This window comes from Euprymna scolopes, chromosome 46, assembly GCF_053919585.1.
Source record: "Euprymna scolopes isolate OS-2025 chromosome 46, ASM5391958v1, whole genome shotgun sequence".
Classification (NCBI taxonomy): Eukaryota; Metazoa; Mollusca; class Cephalopoda; order Sepiida; family Sepiolidae; genus Euprymna; species Euprymna scolopes.
The window spans coordinates 212391926-212404977 of record NC_136527.1 but is presented as its reverse complement, the minus strand read 5'-3'; the positions used below and the strand labels follow the sequence as shown (position 1 = coordinate 212404977).

Below are 13052 nucleotides of genomic sequence, written 5' to 3'. Positions count from 1 at the left end.
ATCTGTATACTCTCTCATAATCATCTTGCTATTCTTGCTTCACAAAATCATAATTACTTAAACGTACAAGTATACGTTAAATATAAACCATATTTTTGTTCAGTGTGTGAATATACTTCTACTCAAACAGACATTTAGTGCGACATATTATGAGTCGTACAAGAGAAAACCCTTCTTGTAGAATATGTGGATTAGTTTTTACTAAGAAAACAATTCTAATGCGACATATGATATGCCACGCTGAGGAAACCTCATATTCTTGTGAATTGTGTGACTTTGTTTGTCATGAGAAACAAAAGTTAGCAAGACATATGAAGACACACTCTGGCGAAATGTCATATTCTTGTGAACAATGTAAACATTCTTTTTCTCGAAAATCATGTTTAGTTACACATATGAGAACACACTCTGGCGAAAGGCCATATTCTTGTGAACAATGTAAACATTCTTTTTCTCAAAAATCTCATTTAGTTACACATATGAGAACACACTCTGGCGAAAGGCCATATTCTTGTGAACAATGTAAACATTCTTTTTCTCAAAAATCTCATTTAGTTACACATATGAGAACACACAGTGGCGAAAGGCCATATTCTTGTGAACAATGTAAACATTCTTTTTCTCAAAAATCAAGTTTAGTTAAACATATGAGAACACACTCTGGCGAAAGGCCATATTCTTGTGAACAATGTAAACATTCTTTTTCTCAAAAATCTCATTTAGTTACACATATGAGAACACACACTGACGAAAGGCCATATTCTTGTGAACAATGTAAACATTCTTTTTCTCAAAAATCAAATTTAGTTACACATATGAGAACACACACTGGCGAAAGGCCATATTCTTGTGAACAATGTAAACATTCTTTTTCTCAAAAATCAAATTTAGTTACACATATGAGAACACACTCTGGCGAAAGGCCATATTCTTGTGAACAATGTAAACATTCTTTTTCTAAAAAATCAAGTTTAGTTAGACATATGAGAACACACTCTGGCGAAAGGCCATATTCTTGTGAACAATGTAAACATTCTTTTTCTCGAAAATCAAGTTTAGTTAGACATATGAGAACACACTCTGGCGAAAGGCCATATTCTTGTGAACAATGTAAACATTCTTTTTCTCAAAAACCTCATTTAGTTAGACATATGAGAACACACTCTGGCGAAAGGCCATATTCTTGTGAACAATGTAAACTTTCTTTTTCTCAAAAACCTCATTTAGTTAGACATATGAGAACACACTCTGGCGAAAGGCCATATTCTTGTGAACAATGTAAACTTTCTTTTTCTCAAAAACCTCATTTAGTTAGACATATGAGAACACACTCTGGCGAAAGGCCATATTCTTGTGAACAATGTAAACATTCTTTTTCTCAAAAACCTCATTTAGTTAGACATATGAGAACACACTCTGGCGAAAGGCCATATTCTTGTGAACAATGTAAACATTCTTTTTCTCAAAAATCAAGTTTAGTTACCCATATGAGAACACACTCTGGCGAAAGGCCATATTCTTGTGAACAATGTAAACATTCTTTTTCTCAAAAATCTCATTTAGTTACACATATGAGAACACACACTGACGAAAGGCCATATTCTTGTGAACAATGTAAACATTCTTTTTCTCAAAAATCAAATTTAGTTACACATATGAGAACACACACTGGCGAAAGGCCATATTCTTGTGAACAATGTAAACATTCTTTTTCTCAAAAATCAAATTTAGTTACACATATGAGAACACACTCTGGCGAAAGGCCATATTCTTGTGAACAATGTAAACATTCTTTTTCTAAAAAATCAAGTTTAGTTACACATATGAGAACACACTCTGGCGAAAGGCCATATTCTTGTGAACAATGTAAACATTCTTTTTCTCGAAAATCAAGTTTAGTTACACATATGAGAACACACTCTGGCGAAAGGCCATATTCTTGTGAACAATGTAAACATTCTTTTTCTCAAAAACCTCATTTAGTTAGACATATGAGAACACACTCTGGCGAAAGGCCATATTCTTGTGAACAATGTAAACTTTCTTTTTCTCAAAAACCTCATTTAGTTAGACATATGAGAACACACTCTGGCGAAAGGCCATATTCTTGTGAACAATGTAAACTTTCTTTTTCTCAAAAACCTCATTTAGTTAGACATATGAGAACACACTCTGGCGAAAGGCCATATTCTTGTGAACAATGTAAACATTCTTTTTCTCAAAAACCTCATTTAGTTAGACATATGAGAACACACTCTGGCGAAAGGCCATATTCTTGTGAACAATGTAAACATTCTTTTTCTCAAAAACCTCATTTAGTTAGACATATGAGAACACACTCTGGCGAAAGGCCATATTCTTGTGAACAATGTAAACTTTCTTTTTCTCAAAAACCTCATTTAGTTAGACATATGAGAACACACTCTGGCGAAAGGCCATATTCTTGTGAACAATGTAAACATTCTTTTTCTCAAAAACCTCATTTAGTTAGACATATGAGAACACACTCTGGCGAAAGGCCATATTCTTGTGAACAATGTAAACTTTCTTTTTCTCAAAAACCTCATTTAGTTAGACATATGAGAACACACTCTGGCGAAAGGCCATATTCTTGTGAACAATGTAAACTTTCTTTTTCTCAAAAACCTCATTTAGTTAGACATATGAGAACACACTCTGGCGAAAGGCCATATTCTTGTGAACAATGTAAACATTCTTTTTCTCAAAAACCTCATTTAGTTAGACATATGAGAACACACTCTGGCGAAAGGCCATATTCTTGTGAACAATGTAAACTTTCTTTTTCTCAAAAACCTCATTTAGTTAGACATATGAGAACACACTCTGGCGAAAGGCCATATTCTTGTGAACAATGTAAACATTCTTTTTCTCGAAAATCAAGTTTAGTTACACATATGAGAACACACTCTGGCGAAAGGCCATATTCTTGTGAACAATGTAAACATTCTTTTTCTCAAAAATCAAGTTTAGTTACACATATGAGAACACACTCTGGCGAAAGGCCATATTCTTGTGAGCAATGTAAATATTCTTTTTCTCAAAAATCAAGTTTAGTTACCCATATGAGAACACACTCTGGCGAAAGGCCATATTCTTGTGAACAATGTAAACTTTCTTTTTCTCAAAAACCTCATTTAGTTACACATATGAGAACACACTCTGGCGAAAAGCCATATTCTTGTGAACAATGTAAACATTCGTTTTCTCATAAATCAAATTTAGTTACACATATGAGAACACACTCTGGCGAAAAGCCATATTCTTGTGAACAATGTAAACATTCTTTTTCTCAAAAATCAAGTTTAGTTACACATATGAGAACACACTCTGGCGAAAGGCCATATTCTTGTGAACAATGTAAATATTCTTTTTCTCAAAAATCAAGTTTAGTTAAACATATGAGAACACACTCTGGCGAAAGGCCATATTCTTGTGAACAATGTAAACTTTCTTTTTCTCAAAAATTAAATTTAGTTACACATATGAGAACACACTCTGGCGAAAAGCCATATTCTTGTGAACAATGTAAACATTCGTTTTCTCATAAATCAAATTTAGTTACACATATGAGAACACACTCTGGCGAAAAGCCATATTCTTGTGAACAATGTAAACATTCGTTTTCTCATAAGTCAAATTTAGTTAGACATATGAGAACACACACTGAGAGAAGCGGCCATAATAGAGGTCAGTGTACCCAATGATACAGGGCTTAACAGAGCTGAGAGGGAAAAGATAACAAAGTATCAAGGACTTATGTATGATATGAAACGAAATTTGAAATTAAAAGACGTTTCAATTATACCAGTCATCATAGGAGCAACTGGGCATATGAAAAAGAACTTTAAAACGTACATAGCAAGCATACCCGGTGAACCAAGTGCAAGTGAAATACAAACGATTGCACTGAAAGGGACGGCTAGAATCCTGAAAAGATCTCTTGGTTGGACTCACTAAAATAGGGGTAAATGTCTAAGGTCTCTCTGTACAGGGGTTTGTCAGAACAATCTGGCATGAGGATACTTTTTCCATATAAGTAAACCCTGACCAAATATTAAAAATCACATTTTGTATTCGCTGCCCAAATAAGATCTCCTCACTATGGCTAACCCACATTAGCTTTTACGAGGAATGGTGCACCTTCTTCAAGTAATGTTATCTCAAGTAATAGCACGAAACTGGATACTCCACCAGACTAGATAAATTCTTGTCCTGGAATTCAGTAAGACCAAGAGACCAACATGAAAGATGTACTACAACGTATAATAATGTTTAATTGGGGAGAGGAAAATTATGTTCTCATCTTCTTTATTAACTCAGTGTTTGAGAAATAAAGAACTTAAAGTGAACATTCGAATATCTATGTATCTCATATAGAGTTCGAGTGTTAGCCCCAGGTTGTGGGCTCCTTGACTTGTGAGAACTTCAAGTGAAGTAAAATAAAACAAAAAAGCGAATGAGTATACTAAAAGGGAACTGAAGACAAGACTAGAAGGATGGCAACAACATAAGAGAGCAGGGAGGTTCATGGAAGAACTGAACCAAAAACTACATTGACAAGGTCATTACACTGCTCGCCATAACAAAGTATGTAGATACTTACATTGGAAGATCTGTGGAGAGATGCAACTAGATAGCTCGTCGAACATCTGGGAACATGAACCACCACCGATAACCTGAAATGGAAAAGTGACAGTGTTCTATGACAAAGACATACAGACAGGCAGATACATAAAAGACAAGGCCATCAAGCCAGATATAGTAATATGGAACAAGCCTGAAAGGACTGAACTCATTATCGATGTCACATTTCCAAACGACTTTGGTCTTAATAGAGCAGAACGGGAAAAGAAAACAAAATATCAGGACCTTAAAAATGATCTAAAGCAACATGGTCTCTGAAAGAAATAAACATCATACCAGTTGTGACAGGAGCGACTGGCCTAATAAAAAGAATCTTCATAAATACTTAGAAGCAATTCCTTGAAAACCAAGCTGTAAGGAAATACAGATAGCAGCCATAAAGGGAACAGTGTCTATTCTTAAAAGAGCCCTCGGATATAAATTTAAACTATAATAGAATCAAGTGTTAGCCCCAGGAAGGAGCCCCTTGATCTCTTCAAACTAACAAAAATAAATCAAGACCTAAATAACAAAATATCACTCAGCGATTGAAAGCTCAAACCATCTACTGTCTGCATGCCCAATCTTATTGGCTGATGACCATTATACTGCTCGTCACAACAAAGTATGCCAGTACCTCCATTGGAAGGTATGTGGAGGGATGCAAATGGACAGATCACTGAACATCTGAAAACATGAACCACCACCAATAACATCAAATGGAAATGTGACCGTGTTCTATGACAAAGACATACAGGCAGGCAGATACATAAAAGACAAGACCATCAAACCAGATATTGTTATATGGAACAAGCCTGAAAGAACTGCGTTCATTGTCGATGTCACAGTCCCAAATGATTTCGGCCTTAACAGAGCTGAACGGGAAAAATAACAAAATATCAGGACCTTAAAAATGATCTAAAAACGAGATGGTCTCTGAAAGAAATAAACATTATACCGGTTGTGATAGGGGCAACTGGCTTAATAAAAAGAATCTTCATAAATACTTAGAAGCAATCCCTGGAAGACCAAGCTGTAATGAAATACAGAGAGCAGCCATAAAGTGAACAGTATCTATTCTTACAAGAGCCCTCGGATATAAATTTAAATCATAACGGAATCAAGTATTAGCTCCAGGAGGGAGCCTCTTGATCTCTTAAAATACAAAAAAAATTGAAAAATGTGTTAAATGCACAATAAAAAAGGGGAAAAGACAACATCTGAATATCTACAGACCAATGACAGCCTCATTGACGATTTTGAAGTGGATTCCACACACAAATGCCTCGCCATTGAGAAAAACATAAATATGGAACACGATAAAATTAGACGTAGGGCAGAACAGAAATATAGTGTACGTCTGAAAAATATCCTCAAATCTGAACTAACCCCTAAAAACAAAATTATAGCTATAAACCAGCTTGCAATACCTGTGATCGCATAATGTTTCGGTATTATAGACTGACCTCAATATAACATAAACAGACTCGATTCAAAGACACAGGAAACGACTATCCCTACATATGTTAACATACCGAAACCAATACAGAATATCTATCACGAAAAAAGGGGGCTTAGGCCTCAATTCAATCATAAATATCAAGCCACTATAGTGAGCATGGGCCAATATAAAAGTTCAACGGACATGACAATGGAAATGGTGTAAGACCATCATGATAAGCTTTCTCAACAAACCTTAATCACAAAGCTTTCCTCAAACGAAAAGAAAAGAAAAGAAAACAAAAAGAATTGTTCCTGATGATAATCGGATGCATCGATAGAAATCGCTTGCGAAAAATATGGTCGAACAACACATTTTGGGTGCCATTCTATATCAAATGCCTGCCAAGATTAGCAGCTGCTCCAAAACCTATGGTAGGTTCTCCACAAAGCATTATCAAATATGTGAATATCCGAAAACGTTTTCTCTTGTTACCTTTATACGTAAAAACCAACATATATTTCCTTTTCATGCATGATTTGACATTACTGTCACTTTTTTTATACAATAACAAACATCTATAAATATATCAATATGTATCTCTCTCCGTCTCTGTCTCTCTGTCTGCCTGACTGTCCCCACCCCCCCTCTCTCTCTCTCTCTCTCTCTCTCTCTCTCTCTATATATATATATATATATATATATATATATATATATATATATATATATATATACACTTCTGGTTGAACACGACATAGTTATTCTTTTCCCCGATCGATTTGGATGTATTTTCGATGTGCTGAAAACTTTGGAGGAGTCATACTGCAGAACACTGTCGACGTACAAGGAAAAAAAGAGAAAATACACCGAAATGGAGATAGAGGCAAGAAAAAAAGGAGGAAACAAAATAAGAGAGCAGGAAAGTTCCTAGAGGAGCTCAACCAGAAGTACATAGATAAAGATGCTTCACTGCAATGGCTCAAGAGTGGGAGACTTCCATTTGATGAGGAAAGACTTATTGTAGCCGGGCAACATCAGGGCTTACTCACAAAGGCATTTAAAAAATGGCTTGCCTAAAAACAAATGGCCAGTGTAGGTTTTGCCACTCCGCTATTAAAAGCCCAAAACATCTAATGCCTGCATGCCCAATCTTATTGGAAGTTAGCCTTTACACTGCCTATCACAACAAAGTATGTAAGTACCTACATTGGAAGATCTGTGGAGAGATGCAGCTTGAAAGATCGCCGAACATCTGGGAACACGAACCACCATCGATAACATCAAACAGAAATGTGACCGTGTTCTATGACAAAGCCATACAGACGGGCAGATACATAAAGGACAACGCCATCAAACCAGATATTGACAAGGAGGCCTCACTACAATGACTTAAAAGTGAAAAATTTCAATTTGATGAAGAACGATTATTATAGCTGCACAAGACCAAGGCTTTCTCACAAATGAATTTAAGAAAATGGCTGGTCTGCAAAAAACTGACCAATGCAGATTCTGTCACTCAGCTGTTGAAAGCCAGAGCCACCTAATATCTGGACGCAAGATCCTTCTAGACGATGGTCATTACACTGCTCACAATAACAAAGTATGTAGATACTCACATTGGAAGATCTGTGGAGAGATGCAACTAGATAGGTCCGTAAACATCTGGGAACATGAACCATAACCGATAACATCAAATGGAAAAGTGACAGTGTTCTACGACAAATACATAAAGCCTGAAAGGACTGCACTCATTATCGATGTCACAGTTTCAAACAACTTTGGCCTTAATAGAGCAGAATGGGAAAGATAACAAAATATCAGGACCTTAAAAATGATAAAAAAATAACATGATCTCTGAAAGTAATAAACATTATATCAGTTGTGACAGGAGCAACTGGTTTAATAAAAAATAACTTCAGAAATACTTAGAAGCAATCTCTGGAATACCAAGTTGTAAGGAAATACAGATAGCAGCAATAAAGGGAACGGTGTCTATTCTTAAAAGAGCCCTCGGATATAACTTCAAATTGTAATAGAATCAAGTGTTAATCGCAGGAAGGAGACCCTTGATCTCTCCAAACTAACAAAAAGTTTGTCAGCACATGTGATAACTCGTCAGTCTATTATCAATCGCAAGTAATGAACTCTTATTTTCAACAAACTCTTATTTTCAACAAACTCTTATACTTTCTATCTCTTTCTTAATATTTCTCATGTGTATTTATGTAAATAAATTAAATTCCTTCGCTGATATATAACTGTATGTTTTCGTCATCATTATGCGAGCTTTTGCTTTTTCAATCCCTCTACTATTCAATACATCCACCATCCACCATGGGGACGGGATCGTTTATCATGCAAACAGACCATCCTCTCCTCCTCCACAGATACTTCAAGTTTTAAAGCACTAACAAAACATTCAAACAAAAATGAAAATGAAAAGAAATTCAGAATTCACAAACTGAAATAAAAACGTAACCTTTGCATGGCTATGCTTTCTCTTACCCAGGGAAAGCAGCGTTGCATCTTCTAGTGACAGTAACTACACAAAGATAATGGATACTACACGAGATGAGACTAACTCTTGTCCTGGAATTCGGCAAAACTAAACAAAGATCATCAAAAAAGATCCGGGACAAGATCAAAGTGTAGTCTCTGTTCTTCAGATGCTGCACTCCAATTTCTTTTTCTCTGTCAGTGGAGGAGAAATCCTTCACGATTGAGACAATTTTTATTTTTGTCCCTTTTCTCCACAGTAAAAAACGACCCTGTGTGTCTAACTCTGTCCCGTGGGGAGGCATTGTGAATAGGGACACTATAATCTAATAAAGTTAGGGATAAAAATACGATTTTGTTAGCTTCGCTTACTCAAGCTATGAGAAATTGTGAAGAGCGTCTCAGAAAAAGAAGAGTAAAAAATGTCATAGAGTTAAAATCGACACAAGCGAATTTACACCAATTCAATTGAGCAGGGAGGACAAATGACGATGGACAAAAGTGAAAATAAAACATTCAAAACCTAAGGAAAGATGTCAAGAATAGCAAACCAATCTTCATTGATTAACTTAACATATTTCTCTATGAAACAGATTTCCAACATGATCAACCTTATTATCCCTCTCCTCAAACACATTACACCAGACCTCACTTCGCTTCAACTACTTGATATGGTATCACGTAACTCAACATCAACAGAGATGTATTTTCAAGGGTAACGCTCTATGAATAACACTAGCTCTTCCTGTGTTCATCTACAAAAAATCCCCACTAAACAAACATGGGCAAAAGCAGCGCCACAATGCCCCACCTGGGCATATTACACTGGATACAGATCAAGTTAAGCTGGCGAAAAAACTGTCTCACCGGATAGAAATGGCACTGCGTTACATGAAAGAGCTGCCCCTTCTCATATAAGTAAGAAGACATACTAGAAAAGTGAAAATGATATTAGGATAAGACGAGAATCGAACCCTGTAGGCAAGTATTAAAGATAATGGAAAATGGAATGTAAGAAATTCTATTGTTGATTCTATTAGAAATAATTAAATATTGTTTATGTCGGAAAAGCAGTCGATTGTCCATTCTTTTAGAAATCTGGATATTAAATATGTCAGCTAAATGAATGCACAATGCGAGTTAAAATATATTGTTTAAAAAAATAGGTTAGAATTAGAAGTGAGCATTTTTTTTTTGCCAAAAGTGTTTGTACAAACATGTGAAGCCACATGAACATTAGTGATGTTTGAAAACGACACTTTTGACGTCATAAACAAAGAGGATCTCTCAATATAGGAATCTAAAGGTTTGAAGTTAGGAGTCAGTTGATGAGTTATTAGTTGTCAGTCAGTTGAAAGACAGACTTGAGAAAGAGTCAGTTGGAGAGGAGAGCCCCTTAGAAGCGAAGGTTAGAAGATTCGACCCTGTATATCCAAGTTTGAATTCCTGACGTCACCAATCGGCCGGCTGAAGAATAAAGAAATTAACTATCTTTGTAACTGTTGTCTCGTGTCCTTATTCCTTACAACGGAAAAGGTAAATGTGCTCGTTCTCATCTTATAATGAACATTGTAACCCCTTTCAATCATGGGTCCTGCCCATCATCAACAGACAGTAATGTGGCCCCTCCTCTGTGTTAAGAACTTGCACCATATCTCCCAGTCTGTATTGATAATAAGAAATCCCAATCTGATGCCAGTGTCTACCACATCATTATCAGCGTCATTCATGTCTTATATGTACCCCATTATACATGCCCCCCGACCAACTGCATAACAGATGTCTGGCAGTTGAAGATCACAGACTGATAAAAATGAATTGTAACAAAGCCTTTACGACTCTCGTAACAAAAGGTAATGATGTCCCAACTACATCGCCATTGAATTAAAATCAATCAATTGGCAATGCCCGTTGTCTCTTATGGATTTGGCATAATACCTTGGCCACAGAACTTCATCAATAACCTTGACGTAAAAACTCGGAAAATGCTAGCCCTTCATAAAGTCATTTACGAACATCAGTGCATGGACAGGCTGTACTTACCACAGAGAGAAGGTAGTTTAGGTCTCAATGAAATTAACCACACATACCTAGTTTCAGTTGTAAGCATAGGCCAATATATCAAATGTTCTTCTTACACAAGAATAACAATAGTGAATGAACATCACACGAAATGGCTGCCTCAGCAGACGGCAACTGCAAAGCTGGGTGAAAATTTCAGTGGTAACACACTGGATAATACACTAGAAGAATATGACAATCCAGCTACTAATCGCCCGAAAAAAGAGAGGAGTATACAAAAAGGGAACTGAAGACAAGACTAGAAGGATGGCAACAACATAAGAGAGCAGGCAGGTTCATGGAAGAACTGAACCAGAACTACATTGACAATGGCTTAAAAGTGACACATTTCCATTTGAAGAAAAACGATTAATTATAGTTGTACAAGACCAAGGTTTACTTGCAAATGGATTTAAGAAAATGGCTGGTCTACAAAAAACCGGCAAATGCAAATTCTTTTGAAAGCCGCTTAATGTCTGGATGCAAGAACTTTCTAGCCGATGGTCATTACACTGCTCACCAAACTAAGTATGTAGATACTTACATTGGAAGATCTGTGGAGAGATGCAACTAGATAGCTCGTCGAACATCTGGGAACATGAACCACCACCGATAACATCAAATGGAAAAGTGACAGTGTTCTACAACAAAGACATACAGGCAGGCAGATACATAAAAGACAAGACCATCAAGCGAGATATAGTAATATGGAACAAGCTCGAAAGAACTGCACTCAATATCGACGTTAAAGTTCCAAACGACTTTTGCCTTAATAGAGCAGAAGGAGAAAAGATAACAAAATATCAGGACCTTAAAAATGATCAAAAAATAACATGATCTCTGAAAGTAATAAACATTATATCAGTTGTGACAGGAGCAACTGGCCTAATAAAAAAGAACTTCAGAAATACTTAGAAGCAATCCCTGGAAAACCAAGCTGTAAGGAAATACAGATAGCAGCTATAAAGGGAACAGTGTCTATTCTTAAAAGAGCCCTCGGATATAAATTTAAACTATAATAGAATCAAGTGTTAGCCAGGTATTTGTCAATAATCTAAAAAAAAAGCAACTCACACTTGGGACGAGAAAGAGAACTTGAATGCCTACTAGATCCTAACCTATACAGGGTTTGTCAGCACATGTGATATGACGATATGTGGGAGTTGAAATTCCCAGACTAACTCGATTGTCGCCCTTTAACTCAGAAGAGCGACCTAGCTACGTCACTTCCTGCTTCTCATATTTCACCCTCTTTTCCGCTGAACGCTCAACCAGTCAAGATGTGACAGAAACCGCTCCGGTGGCATTAGCCACCACAGCGCTCCTAACTAACTCGTCAGTCTATTATCAATCGCAAGTAATGAACTCTTATTTTCAACAAACTCTTATTTTCAACAAACTCTTATTTTCAACAAACTCTTATTTTCAACAAACTCTTATACTTTCTATCTCTTTCTTAATATTTCTCATGTGTATTTATGTAAATAAATTACATTCCTTCGCTGATATATAACTGTATGTTTTCGTCATCATTATGCGAGCTTTTGCTTTTTCAATCAATCTACTATTCAATACATCCACCATACACCATGGGGACGGGATCGTTTATCATGCAAACAGACCATCCTCTCCTCCTCCTCCTCCTCCTCCTCCTCCTCCTCCACAGATACTTCAAGTTTGAAAACACTAAGAAAACATTCAAACTAAAATGAAAAGAAATTCAGAATTCACAAACTGAAATAAAAACGCAGCCTTAGCATGGCTATGCTTTCGCTTACCCAAGGAAAGCAGCGTTGCATCTTCTAGTGACAGTAACAACACAAAGATACTGGATACTTAACGACTGAGACAATTTTTATTTTTGCCCCTTTTCTCCACAGTAAAAAACGACCCTGTGTGTCTAACTCTGTCCCGTGGGGAGGCATTGTAAATAGGGACACTATAATCTAATAAAGTTAGGGATAAAAATACTATTTTGTCTGCTTCACTTACTCAAGGTGTAAGAAATTGTGAAGAGCGTCTCAGAAAAAGAAGAGTAAAAAATGTCATAGAGTTAAAAGGGACACAAGCGAATTTACACCAATTCAATTGAGCAGGGAGGACAAATTGCGATGGACAAAAGCGAAAATGAAACATTCAAAACCTAAGGAAAGATGTCAAGAATAGCAAACCAATCTTCATTGATTAACTTAACATATTTCTCTATGGAACAGATTTCCAACATGATCAACCTTATTATCCCTCTCCTCAGACATCACACCAGACCTCACTTCGCTTCAACTACTTGACATGGTATCACGTAACTCAATATCGACAGAAATCTATTTTCAAGGGTAACGCTCTATAAATAACATTAGCTCTTCCTGAGTTCATCTACAAAAGAAAATCCCCACTAATCAAACCTGGGCAA

General features: G+C 36.3%; 1 protein-coding gene across 1 annotated transcript in view; it reads left to right on the top strand.

Annotated features, from left to right (window-relative positions):
• The first annotated feature begins 1125 nt into the window (after positions 1-1125).
• Positions 1126-13052, top strand: part of LOC145270354 (uncharacterized) — a 52353-nt gene continuing 40426 nt past the window's right edge. Inside the window, exons 1-2 of the mRNA XM_080126004.1 lie at positions 1126-1559; positions 1983-2370. Coding sequence (XP_079982130.1) covers positions 1152-1559; positions 1983-2370 — 796 coding nt within the window. The 5' untranslated portion in view covers positions 1126-1151. The remainder of the gene's footprint in view (positions 1560-1982; positions 2371-13052) is intronic.